General features: G+C 36.2%; 1 protein-coding gene across 2 annotated transcripts in view; it reads right to left on the reverse strand.

Moving 5' to 3' along the window:
• Positions 1-13,777, reverse strand: part of YME1L1 (YME1 like 1 ATPase) — a 30,246-nt gene extending 16,469 nt beyond the window's left edge. For both annotated transcript variants that reach the window (XM_026672166.2, XM_026672165.2), the window contains exons 1-7: positions 13,583-13,777; positions 9,423-9,554; positions 8,724-8,886; positions 6,399-6,497; positions 3,780-3,889; positions 2,268-2,418; positions 682-786 (exon numbers count right to left, since the gene is read on the reverse strand). In XM_026672166.2, coding sequence (XP_026527951.1) covers positions 682-786; positions 2,268-2,418; positions 3,780-3,889; positions 6,399-6,497; positions 8,724-8,886; positions 9,423-9,554; positions 13,583-13,615 — 793 coding nt within the window. In that variant the 5' untranslated portion in view covers positions 13,616-13,777. The remainder of the gene's footprint in view (positions 1-681; positions 787-2,267; positions 2,419-3,779; positions 3,890-6,398; positions 6,498-8,723; positions 8,887-9,422; positions 9,555-13,582) is intronic.
• Between the last annotated feature and the right edge of the window lie 293 nt (positions 13,778-14,070).

The following is a 14,070-nucleotide window of genomic DNA, read 5'->3' on the forward strand; positions in this document are numbered from 1 at the left end:
TCTTTAAAAACTATACTTTCCCTTCACTCTTACAAGGGATCCAAAAGTGACTACACAGACACACACACACACACACACACACACACCAATACCTCCAGCTTTGACAATGCTTCAGTCTCAGTATTTACACAAACCATTAGCAGCTGTTTACTCAATTAGAATTTTTTCCACTCATATCAAATTTTAGACTCATATCATCCAGGCATCTGATTTCTACAATAAGAACATCTTCAATTTTTCTAAAATTAAAATACTGATCAAAGACTTCCCAACGGTTCAAAAAGATACAAAATATGTCATTCAAAATTAAAATTCTGATATTGTTCAATATATAAGTTCTGAAATGGCTGATACTACAATAAATAGATACTGGAAAACAAAGGAGGCATTACTATGGTATTAAATCTGCTGGGATTATTTATCTAATCTGAAGAATATGCAAGCTGTGTTCTATATATCCTATTCAAAAATACTTCAAACAGATATAAAGCATACAGATATAAAAATAATCTCTTTCTCTTTTTTCCATTATATTTCAGGAAACTCTTTCCTTTATTTAAAATATACTCCTTAACAATCAGACACAGAATAACTTGACTTTTAAATTTAAGTCTAGGACAGCATAATAAAATAGTAAATAATAATAAATTTAAAATGTAGTAGAGTGAAAAGTTAACAAACCAGCATCAGAAAACGAGCCTTTAGGTAAGAACTGGCTTTTTAACACAGTATAAATACCAAACAACACTGCTAGAAAGACAAATAATCGAGTTCGTCTTAAGGAATCTGAAAGAGAAAAAAATATTTGTTTAGTCAGTTGATTATGGTGCACATATTCACTACATTAATCTGTGCAGCTGACAAAAACTGAAATAAGCACAACATAAAATATCATAAACACCCAATTTAAAACAAAAAAGTTGAGACTCCTTACAGATTCTTTGACAATACAAAAACCAAACATACGTATTACACCTCTTGGCCTCTGAATAAAAAAACCAGATCTTTAAGGCTTCCAGAACATTCCCAAGGATCAGGGCTGTCTGAAACTTAGGACGGAGAATCTTTCAAGTGACTGGCATTGTAACAGGGAAGGCATGCCTCCTGGGTCCTTCAAACTGACACTGTTTCACACCGTCCAATTTTTTTAAAGAGAAGCCCCCCCTCCCATACATTACACTGCAATAATTCAACTGGGTAATATGTCTTCAGTGACTATAGGAAGGGCCTCCCAATGTAGGAATGGGACATTTGATGCTCAAGATAGTACAGTGCATGGTACAGCTATGCCTGGCTATAGCTGCCATCCACCCCTCAAGCAGTAACCCTCTGATTGCACAACTTAGTCTGAGGAATGTTATCCTCTCTAGGTTAACAATGTTTTTTCCCTAACCAGAGTCTCAAAGCTTCCAGGCATCGAGAAAGAAACAGTAACTTTGGGTGCCCCAAATATGCTTTATTCAGAAGGCAACTGGACTTTCTTGTTTTTTCTTTTGAAGACGTTTAGCTTCTTATCCAAGAAGCTTCTTCAACTCTGACAGGATAGTGGGCAATGGAAGGATTTATATTCCTTGCAGACAGCTGGCCATTTGCATCCTTTTAGAGGGTCGCTGAAGCACTTGGAGGTTTATCTATGTCCTCAGGATCATCTGAGTTCCTGTAGTCTGCAATTTTTGGGGGGGAAATCCATCCCTACTCCCACACATTTCGAAGGCTGTTCATCCTGAATTGTTTAGCTAAAATCTGTAGAGATTCTCAGTTATCCAGATCATGTTTGCAAACCATGACATGGATGACTGAGAATCTCTACAGACTAATAACTTGGATGGCCTGAAACAAAGATGTATAGCTGAGTATGAACACTGTTGATACTTAGCCTTGTATCAAGAGATAACCTCACCCAGCAACTTCACATAGATATCTATTAGGAATGGGGAGTCAAGCTGTGCAAAAAACACAAAGCAGGGGCTTATAGCTACGTCTCTTCCCATCTGGTAACACCAATTGGAACTGCCCTCAAAGGAACAAGAAAACTATTACAAACAAACACTGATCATTTTACATGTGATGAAGACATGGAGGGGAGATGTACTTACCTATCACTAGACAAAACAGACATAAAGGAATTAATTTTACTACTTATTTAAAATATGTTCTCCCAATATTAAAAGGAAAGGAAATTTACAGAATAATAAAAAGTAATAAGAAAAGGAAAGGAAGTTTACAAATGATTACAAAATCTGCTTTAACAAAACAGATTAACTGACCAATTGTACGCTGTGCAAGTGCCTGTGATTTCAAAAAGCCCTCTGCAAACCCAGTTTTAAAAGCGTCTTGATGAGCTTCAGGTATGTTTTTTCTTTTCATCAGTTTGTCTAAACTTTCAATCTCAGATACTTTCTCTCTCAGTAAAAGACCCTAAGAACAAAACAGGAAATATTTATTATTTTTTAAAATCACCAAATCTCATGTTAAAACACAATTTCTCTGGAAGTATTTATAGTTTATATTTCTGTCATATGTAATTTCATGGCATTATTCAAACCTTTGTTTTTAAAAAGCTTTACACAGGACAGGGACAACTCGCCCCTGGTCAACTCATGCAGGACAATTCAACATGGGATAATTCAAGAGAGGGACAAGTGAATTGTGTTATCTTGCTTTAGATTTGAATCTTCTCAAGATAGAAGTTCTTGGGGTTGAGGTGAGCTGCAATTCTACTTGTCCCTCTCTTGAGTTAACTCACTTTGAATTGTCGCTTGGTGAGTTGGCCATGGTGAGTCAACCATGGCGAGATGGCTATGGCAAGTCACCTCTGGTGAGATGGCCAGGAAGAGTTGTTCCATTCCACATACACAGGTTAATTTTAGCAACAACAAAAAAAAGATTATACACTGGACGTTTACAAAGTGATTTCCTCCCCAAAAAGTACAGTTCTAAACCCAAGAACTCCTACTGAACTTTTAAGTTAATGTGCATTCCCCAAATAAACATGTTTTAGTTCCTTACATGAATAAGTCTTAAAACTACCAATCAAGGAAATGTGCTTGTCATATAAAATTACTAAACTATAATAAACATGTAACTAAATAAAGAATGGATTGGTAACACTATCACCCACATTTTTGAGAATCCTAGAAATTTTAAATAATTTTAAATAGACAAATCTTTAAAAATGTCAATAAACTGTCCCAAGATTTAAAGAGAACTATCAATATTTTATAAGATTTTAAAGCAAGAGTACCAAAATCTTACAAGTGGTGGCAATCTTGTGATAATTTGGTCTTTTAAAAAATACTTTTAAAATTATATATTAAGATGCAAAGATTACTAACTTTTGAATTAAAGTCATATATTAATTATGAAATCTAATTGTTTAGTTTTGCTTCCCATAAGCCGATATCCTCGGCTATGCTATTATGGTAGTAGAAGCCTAATACATCTAGCAAATATCAAGTAGGTGCAGTCTGTTCCAAGTATTTCACAGAAAATATTTTGCATATTCACTTATGTATACATTTTAATTCTTCACTGTCTGTACTAATTATTTAAAAATATAATTAATCTAACCCTATTTGCACAACCAACTTGATGCATAAAGTCCCTAACACTTGGTAATATTTCTATTTCTATGGAACTTAAGAGCTGCTTGACATTTGACTACATTTTCTAACTTCAAATGTACTACTGTATGTATGTGGGCGACATTACATGGTAACAGTCACCGGAGAAGGTGTAAGATTCTGCTGTAAACATAATGTGCACATTCTCATAATTACCTTTACAAATGAGGGAGCTACATCTTCTGCTTCTGCTGAATGTTCTGATGTGGACTGTAGCCGTCTTGCTCTTGATTTCAGAGTCTTAAAACCCCGAGACGGAATGAAAACTTCATACAGAAAAAGAGATATTATACTCCAAGAACATGTGAGAGAAAACAGTGAGATGTGTTCAATAGTTTATCTGGAATACTGCTTAGATACTGATCCTTAATTGATATTGTAACATAAAAAGCTGTATAATCATTTCTCAATCCTATGTGCAAAGATTCACATTTTCAATACCAAAATAGCTACCTAAGCACCATTGTAGCAATGTGAGCTACCATATTTGAGAACTTGATTTTTTTGTATATATACATATACAGGTTAAAGGGATTTTTTTTCTGAGGGATCTCATGGTTGAATGCAAGGATATGAGAGCAACGAGGCAAGAAAAATAAAATAAATGGAAACAACCTGCCAACCGCCATCATGCTTATCTCTAAGCATGTTAGCGATAAGCTGCATAAGAGGAAAAATTTTTGTAACTTTGTGTTTGTGTGTGTTTCAAGTCCTGCAGGAGATGCCTGTGAAATAAGTGACCAATTCAGTTCAGAACTAAGAAAGAGAGAGGTAGATGACACGCAGCTGAGGAGTAGGAAGGCATCAGAAAATACCTACAGCACACAGGGAGGAAAAAAACCTAAGAGAAAAAAAAGAGAAAAAGAGAAAAAAAACCCTAAAACAATTATGTATAAGACAGCCCTTTGCAAATTCAGAACTCTTTTTTTAGAATGTCATGTTTGTCTCAGTTAAAAAGATACCATTTTTAAATATTGCTTTTGCATTCACTTCTGCAGGAAATTCTCGACTTACAACTGTTTAATGACCGCTCAAAGTTGCAATGGCACTGAAAAAAGCGAATTATGACCAGTTTTCACTTATGACTATTGCAACATCTCCCCAGTTGTGTGATCAAACTTTGAGTGCTGGCAACTGGTGTGCATTTTCTGTGGTTGCATTGTGCCATGGTCCTAGGGTTGTCATTTGTAATCTTTTAGGAAGCTTCTGACAAAGTCAACGGGGGAAGCCAGACTAACTTAACAACTGTAATAATTTGCTTAACAAAAAAAGGTCATAAAACAGGGCACGACTCATTTTAACAATTGTCTTGCTTAGCAGTGGAAATTTTAGGCTCAATTGTGGTTACAAGTCGAGAATTACCTATACATATATTCAAACAACATAAAGATGAAATTGTGAACAGTTATAGAGAGAAATAAATAATACTTTAGTTCATCTTTTTGCTCTGCTGTGTCATCCATTCCTATTCTTACTCAACTTCTGACAACCAAATAACATTTGCAAAGCAGAAAAGGGCTGATAGTTTGTGATTCTAATTGAAGTAACCACAATGTTTTTAAAAAATGCAAACTTCTGAAGTTATAACGAGTAAAAGATCCTCAATGTTGTTCCCCATAGTGTTCAGTGACAATTTATTCTGATAGCTCTGGAAAGTCTATAGAAATCTTCACTACACAGAATAGATTACAACACAGATTGGTAATAATTAAAACCTATTCTATTTAAACAAGGTATTTCAGACTAGTTCTCTGAAACATTTGCTTATTCTATATAGTTTCTTACTGACTAGGAATTATTCACATATAAATTATTGCACTTATTTTCATACTTTATAGAAATTACAATTCAAATTACAACTCCCAGTAAATCCAGACTTGCCTGCAAACAGTGGGTATACATGCGAATTCCTGGCCTTAAATGCACTTGTAACTGAGGTATCAGAAATGATACAGTGCTGCCTTAAATCAGTCTTATTGAGTACTATAGCAATATGTTTTTTAAAATCGCATAACTAATCAGATGTACTTTAAAATGTTAAAAATACCTTCAAGGCTGAAGTGCTACCTTCTATATTGGTGATAAAATGTTTTTGATTTTCCAAAAAGTATTGAATTGTATGTAACACCAACATCATCTCACTGGAATGTCTGGGAATTATAATTCAGTAATCTCTACAGGGCCATAATTGCCTGCATGATTAATATTTTTGTATACAGGCAGTCCTCATCTTACAACTACAACTGAGCCCAAAATTTCTGTTGCTAAACAAAACATTTGTTAAGTGAATGCTGCCCATTTTATGACCTTTCTTGCCACATTTGTTAACTGAATCATGCAATTGTTCAGTTAGTAACACAGATGAATGAATTTGGCTTTCCCCCATTGACTTTGCTTGTCAAAAGGTCGCAAAAGTTGATCACATGACCTCGGGACATTGCAAGTGTCATAAATATCATTTGCCAAGCATCTAAATTTTGATCACGTGACCATGGCGATGCGGCAACATTTGTAAGTGTGAAAAAGATCGTGTCCCTTTTTTTAATGCTGTTATAACTTTGAATGGTCACTAAACAAACTGTTATAAGACAAGGACTACATGTTCTGTAGTGTACTATGAACTAGTTCTCCTTCTACAGAGTGAAATACAAGGGATTATTCTTCTTTGGAAAAGCTTTTAGAGAACTCTTTTATACAAAGGAATACATGTTCTACTTATGGAAACTCCAATTATATTTCTCTTACTTTTGAAAAAGAAACATTTTTACTTCCTACCTGGCCAATGTTGAAGACTGGAACATATACTCTGGGGAGGATTAAGATGCTGTCTGTAGAGGTAAGAGGAACGTAAGACCCTAAATGTATCTGCAAAACCTAGGAAAGAATAAAAAGCTTATTTAGTATTTACTTAAATCTTACAGGAATAAGATCTTGTGCATTTAAAAATTTTAAATTATATACATATATACATACATCCCAGATACATGTAAATTAGACAATGTGCTAATACAGTCCCTTAAATAAGCAATTTTGCAATGATGATATACAGGTTACAAAATCAAAGATCACTCTCAATATTTTATGCTTAGTTATAATGGTGCTATGATACCTGAAAGAGAACAAAGAATATTTGTGTATGAGTAAACAGATTACTTTTCTCTCGAAAGTCAGGAAAGTGAATGTTAAACATGATATATGCTATGTATTCCTTGTTTAAAATTTGGATTAATGGCTTCTTGAGGACCAATTCCTACTCTAAGTAGAACCAAAGATGGGAGACGAAATGGAGAAAATGAACTATATAGACCAATGGATCTGAATTTTAAGTAACTGTGCAAAAACAAAAAGCAAAAACTCTTTAAAAATAGCAGGTGCTAATTTAGGTTTGAATATAGCTTCCCAAATGCTACTTACATTAGAAATTTGTAATATAGCAAAGGTTTATCCACCACCATGAGCCACGGTGGCGCAGTGGTTAGAGTGCAGTACTGCAGGCTACTTCTGCTGACTGCCGGCTGCCTGCAATTTGGCAGTTCAAATCTCACCGGGCTCAAGGTTGACTCAGCCTTCATCCTTCCGAGGTGGATAAAATGAGGACCCAAATTGTTATGGGCAATATGCTGACTCTGTAAACCACTTAGAGAGGGCTGTAAAGCACTGTAAAGTGGTATATAAGTCCAAATGCTATTGTGATTGCTATTATGAACCCACATCATCAGATAAGTAATAATTGCCTTTGTGCAATCCATATATTGAACAGGGAACTGCACTTAGCAAGCTCTAAACATGAAAACTGGAGTGAATATAGATTTTTAAGTATAACTGGGCTAAGCATCTCGAAAGTAACTTGTACATGCAAATTCCAACAATAATTTTGCTATGTAGTTGCAAATACAATTATACCATGATAATGGAAGAACACATAATAAAGGTTTCCTGTTATAAAAACATCCTATTTTTAATGAATTATGATGATTTTAACTTCCACCATAACAAAAGCCATATCATTCTTTGAATTATACTCCATCTTTCATTCAGTAACAGAAAGTGGTGTGCTATACTTCATCCTCTCATTTTATCCCACAATACCCCTGTGAGGTAGATTGGGCTAAGGAAGAATGGTTAAGAGGATTATAACTTGTCTCTCCAATGTCAGCCCAAAACTTTAGCCATGATATCACAGACTCACTGTACATGGTAGGATGGAATAAGCAAATAAATGAGAAATTATTTATTTACATGTTTAATATTTCAATCCTGTCTTTTCTCTAGTTAAGGGAGACATATTTCATTCTAACAATCCTGTCGTGTGTGTGTGTGTGTGTGTGTGTGTGTGTGTGTGTATGTGTATTAGTGTAGCAGTTTTGAAGAAGATACACAAATATGGTCTACTTAATATTTGGAAAAGGCATATATTATGTTGAAGTCAGAATACAAATTCTATAAATAAACACAAGGGATATTTCAGATTCAAGAGAACATAATAGCACTAGAAATAAGATGGATTAAGGGGCTAAGAGCAGACAAAATTTTGCCTGTAGGAAAGAGACTGGCTAAGCTAGGGTCAAACAGGGATTTAGTTTAGAATCTTTATGTGAACACAACAAGGTGAAGCATTCAACCCCTCCTTGAATGCTGTGAAACCTTATCTAGTATCACCCAGATGCAAATTGTCAGTCTAAGAAAATTCCTGTACATATGCTTGAGCAGGAAAACTGCCAACTGGACTGTTCAAGTATAGTTCTGGTTGTTTGGGCCTGACACTGCTATTTATTTATTTAAAATAATGATTTTCTGTATTAATTCCTTATTTGCAAATTATAGTTAACTATGTTTGATATTACAATCAATGTCATCAAGATTAATCCAGTATAATCAAGCTATATGATGTAAACAAGATAGTGTTGAATAAGCTGACCCTAGATGAGGAATGGCAAAAGCTAGAAATAAAACTAGCAATAATTCTGCATTTGGAACTGCATTACAGTGAAACAGTAATAGAATTAAAGCACTTTACAGAAGCATTACTCATGGGTGATATAGTTTATGAATAAATTAAATTACTGCCCAGATATGTTAAAATATCATCCTAAAGCATACCATATTTATTTTCAAAGAAAGACTCTGCTGATACATATGACGTTTGCCAATGTGAGGGTATTTTATTTTCTTCGCCAAAGCCAGGAATCAGTTTGTTCAGTACTTCATCAAGTTGGCTAATTTTCAAATCACCCAATCCTAGGTCTCGTAGATTAAGTAATGGCTGTAAAAATAATAAAGGATTCAAATTATAATTAAAAATTGGATTACTTCAAAAATAACATTTAACTTTTAAAATCTGACAGCCATGATTATTATGTGTTTAAGTGCCAGATTTATAAAAAGCTATGTTTTTGCTTATTCTATCTGAAACATGTGTTCATACTCAGTATCTATTGTACCATTATTTTACAATAGGAAATTATTAGAATATTTAAACATGGGAGTGTAAATTTCAGATGCTTTTTAATAGTCATGTAATATCACTTTCAGAGTATGCTATCAAATTAATGAACACTTAATCTCAAAGATGTATTTAATTTCTTTGTGAATTCATATTGAAATCCGAAGGACACATACTTAAAGCTAGGCATTCCTATCAATATAATAGAATTTTTTTCTCAGAGACGCATAATTCCAACCCAAGTCTATAACATTTTTATATTATAGAAAAATCACGTACACTTATTGATATTTTTGTAAAGTATAAATTATATGAAAAATATTCATAAATAAATTACACCATTCAAGGATTCTTACTTCAGGGCTCAACACATCATGTTCAGGTGGTGCTTCTTTCTGCACAGACTGGGTGGATGTTGGGATGAAAGACTGTGTTAAACTTTTGGGTGAATGAAATGCATTTATGAGGTGGCTCAAAGAAACTGTAACCTGGTAAAATACAAGGTATATTAAGTCACATGTTTTGTTTAGGTTTACTTTATTGTCATTGCACCTCATACAACAAAATTAAATGCCATCTTCAGTGTACATTATAACTATAAAAATAAAACACAAGCACACCCCTCACAATCTATACAACTGAACTGAAACGATGTACTATACAGTAGAATTCAATAGAGTTCCTGTCCTGGGATAGAATCTGTTTTTCAGCCTATTTGTCCTTGCTTTTATTATCCTGTACCGTCTGCCAGATAGTAATAGTTCAAAAAAAGGGTGTCCAGGATGAGATGGTTCTTTAAGAATGTTTTGAACTTTCTTAGGGCAGTGGGAGCTATAAAGCTCTTCCAAAGAGGGGAGAGGGCAACCAATGATCCTCCGGGCAATGACATTAACCCTCTGGAGTGCTTTCCTATCTACCACTGTGCAATTGGAAAACCATACACATGTGCAGTAAGTTAAAATACTCTCTATGGTGCAGCGGTAGAAAGTCACCAGCAGTTTTTCATTCAGTTGTTGTTTCCTGAGAAATCTCAGGTAGTATAATCTCTGCTGGGCCCTTTTGACCAGTGCGGCAATGTGATATTATATAATTTGGTTGTTCTTAAATAACTGTAAAATCCCTAAGCTTCCAGGAATAATGTAGAAGTCTATGTTTGCTTTAACAAGGTAAACAGCTGTTGCTGCACATTTCAAAATACAGTTTAAATACTGAATCAGTATCACAGAAATTTTAGTAACAGAAACACTGAAACCATAAAAAACTAGTTTAATTTTGCAAATATTTACAAACTTTTCAGAAGCAATCAATTACTGCAGAATACATTGTATAAAAATTCCTCTTACTTCGCAAAACTAACTTTAATATTTGATTTTGTGAAATAAATTATTCTTGTAACTGCTAATTAAATTAGAAAACTAAAACCGGGAATATGCATAGCATTATAGAAAATAATGATGTACTTACTTATCATGTTTGCAAAACTACCTGAAAACAAGCAAAACATGTATTGCCGGTATCTTATCTAATATGAAATAGAGAACACCTACTGACACCAAATATTTCTGAACATTTAATATCCTCTCCCAATTGTGAAAAAATACTATAAAAGATTTTTGAAACAGTTTGTTACATTAACAATAATTTTACTGAAAATATTTACAATCTATGTATGAGCCTTGAAACTGATATTAAGACCAGAATGATAAATTGTGCAGAATATGTGTTGTCCATAGTTTGTATTTCATCTACAGCAGAGGTGTCAAACTCGTATCAGGTCTTTCCCCCTTTGTTAAACCAGGTGTGGGCGTGACCAGCACATGACACATTCAACCCGCAGGCTGGGAGTTTGACAGCCCTGACCCTATTAATGCACAATGTTACTCTTAGAAGACAATTAGTTGAATAATGTAAATACAAATGAAGAATATTGATTCTATTTAATACACAATGTCCAGCCAGGGTTGAGACCCAGTTAATGGAATGGAAACAGAATAATTGCACTTGATGATCTCTGGCAAGATTGGGATGGGGCATGTGTATCCACCCTTGACCTCTCAATGGCCTTCAATACCACTGACCGTGGTATCCTTTTTGGGCCAGCTATGAGATTTGAAACTGGGCAGTCTTGAGCTGATTTGACTCCTTTCTCCAAGGCTAGTCTCTATTTGTGTTGACAGGGAATGAGAAGTCCAGTCCACAACTGTTCCTTTGTGGTGTGCTGCAGGATTCAGTACTCTCTCCACTCCTTTTTAGTATCTACATGAAGTCACTGAGTGAGATAATCTGCCCTCATGGAGTACCACCAGTATGCTGATGATATTCAACTTTACCTCTCCATCTCTGGTGGCCAAAGTGTTGCTGTCACTGCTCTCTTGCTGAGGTTATGAGGCTTGGGTGGGGGAACAACAGACTTTGACTGAACCCTGGTAAGATGGGAGAGGCTTTTGGAGTGTGGAGTTTCAGCAACAGGACTGTAACAACTTTACTTTGGGATGGAGTGACACTGCTCCAAACAGATCCAATGTGCAATTTGGGAGTTCTCTTGGAATTGCAACTTCTCAAAGAGCAGATGGAAGCTGTGGCCAAGATAGCTTATCCAACTATGTACTGTGCACCAATTGTGCCCTTTCCTGGATCAGAAATCCCTGCACTCGGTCACTTAAACCCTGGTCATGTCATGTTAGACTATTTCAACATCCTGTACATGGCTACACTCTTGAAGAATATTTGGCAGCTACAGCTGGTGCAGAAATAAGTTATGTGAATGTTTTTGTGGGGCTCTATGGCACCCATGTTATACTGATTTTATGTAAGCTGCACTGGTTGCCAATTTGCTTCTGGATCCAATTCAAGGTATTGATTAGCATCTTTAAACGCCACTATTGCACAGGATCAAGCTATCTGAGGAACCATCTCATCCTAATGGGATTCCCAATTTCACCCATGCTGACAGAAGAGGTGTGCTATGGACCCTGTTGGTCAAGGAATTCCAGCTGGCAGCTCCAGGAGAAAAGCCTTTTCTGCCGTGCCTTGTCCTTATGAACATTGTGCCCTACCCCCAAAATGAGATTTGCATCCAATTCTTTGGCCTTCTGAAAGAACCTTAAGACCTGCTCTGTTAGGTGGTTAAAGATAAAATGCCATCTCCTCCCTGTGTACATTTTGCCGTCTTCCTTCTCATCTTGTCAATATTAAATCAAATTAAGTGTTATTGCTTATTGTTTTAAGGTTTTGTCTTTAATTCTAAAATTACATGGGTGGCATATGTTTACTAAATAAATAAATAATAGAGGTAAAAGGACTGTCCTTTTTTGTAATTTCCATTAAAAATCATCTCATTTTCTCATCAATTGAGATTAAAGATAACATGCAACTTGTCACAGCTTTTGGCAGTATATTTTTATTTATTTGTATCCCACCTTTATTACTTTTACAAAGTAATTAAAGGTGGAAAATTTATCCAACACAACTTCCTCCTATTGTCCCTACCCACAATCCTGTGAGATGGGTTAGTCTGAGAGTGACCTTACACACCAAACCAAACTGGCTCTGGCCAACTGGCCAAAATAAAAAAAATATGCTTTTTAAAGACTGAAAGATCAATCTTTTACTGTAATACAAGACTTGGATCTTTGATAGATTGATTCTGATTATCTTAGTTTGTATCCTTCTGACCTCAGAATGCTTTGGTTCTATATCAAGGGAAACTTCTCCAATTAGATAGCCATTATGAGCAGGAATTATGAGCTGTGACCCAACTCAACAGGATACAAGATCAGAAAAGAATTAAAGTGGTTATTTACCATATTATTTTACAGATCCTCTATTGAATTATGCATAATCCTGGAATTTACCAAAAACTTTCCCCAGATCTCATTTGAACCTAAAATAAGATTTTGATTCCAGTAAAAGGCAGCTTAATAAGGTACTTTTAACATTTGGATGATGTGCTCAAAAACTCAAGTATTTGCTTTGGACACTTGAGATTATGGCGAAAATGTTAAGAGAGAGCCCGTAACATTAAGAAACGGAACATCTATGCGTTCTTCAATTCATAGTCACCCCAGTAAATTTGGAAATCAGGAGGCTCAGAACAAAAGTATGTCATAGTTAACGAACGGAAGTTATCTCCACAAAGCGATAGGCAGGCAAGTAAAATATTTTTTTTTTAAAAAAAATTAATGAAATAAAGGATAATTAGAGAAGGCATCGCCCTTCAAGAGCGTATCCCTTTACATTTCAGGGAAGGGGCTACAGTCTTGCATGTTTTCATTGGCTTCGACTAACTTCCATGAAGGTAAAATCCAGCACATTTTCAAAGGCTTTTTCCTTCCTCTCCCGCATATTGTCTAATAAACTTATTGGGCCAAGGAAGCCTCGCCTTCCCGTCCTCCCCCTGGCGGAACCTCCCTACTCACACCATTCCTTCGGGGTCCCGTTTCCCTTCCCGCCCCCGTTCTCCCTAACTACGCAGAACAATAGCGGCTTCCACAGCTGCTCTTAGGGAGGCCTTCACCTGGGGCTGCACCGTGGTAGAAAAAGAAAGCATCCTTCTCGCCACTCAAGCGGCCAGACAGGTTGAGACCGAGGACGCCTCTTCCTCTGCGGTTCCTCCGGCCTCGTTCTTCGCGGGAGAAGAGGATTCGTTGGTTTATCAACTCTTCCCGAAAATGGCCGCCTCTCACAGTTGGAACGGGCCCGGCTGAACCCCGCCCGGCAGCTGACGGTTATCGAGGAGTACTTCCGGGTGACCTCATAACCCCTCCCTAGCAACCGGCTGTGCCTGCGCTCAGATTTGTAAATTGTAGACGGTTGAGGGGGGAGTCTCTGAGCGTGTCCCGCCGCCTTTTGTAAAATGGTCGCGGCGGAGGAAAAAGTAATTTGGGCTGACATTGAGCTCGCGTCCGCGCGGTGCGGTGAATTAGAAGGAAGTGTTAGTGAAATGGAGGCGCTCTCTGTGGCGGAGGCCAACGAGACTGAAGCGAGTTATTGTTTGAACCAGGG

Source organism: Notechis scutatus, chromosome Z, assembly GCF_049901735.1.
Source record: "Notechis scutatus isolate UNSWTSFEM ecotype Mainland chromosome Z, rNotScu1.2, whole genome shotgun sequence".
Taxonomy (NCBI): domain Eukaryota; kingdom Metazoa; phylum Chordata; class Lepidosauria; order Squamata; family Elapidae; genus Notechis; species Notechis scutatus.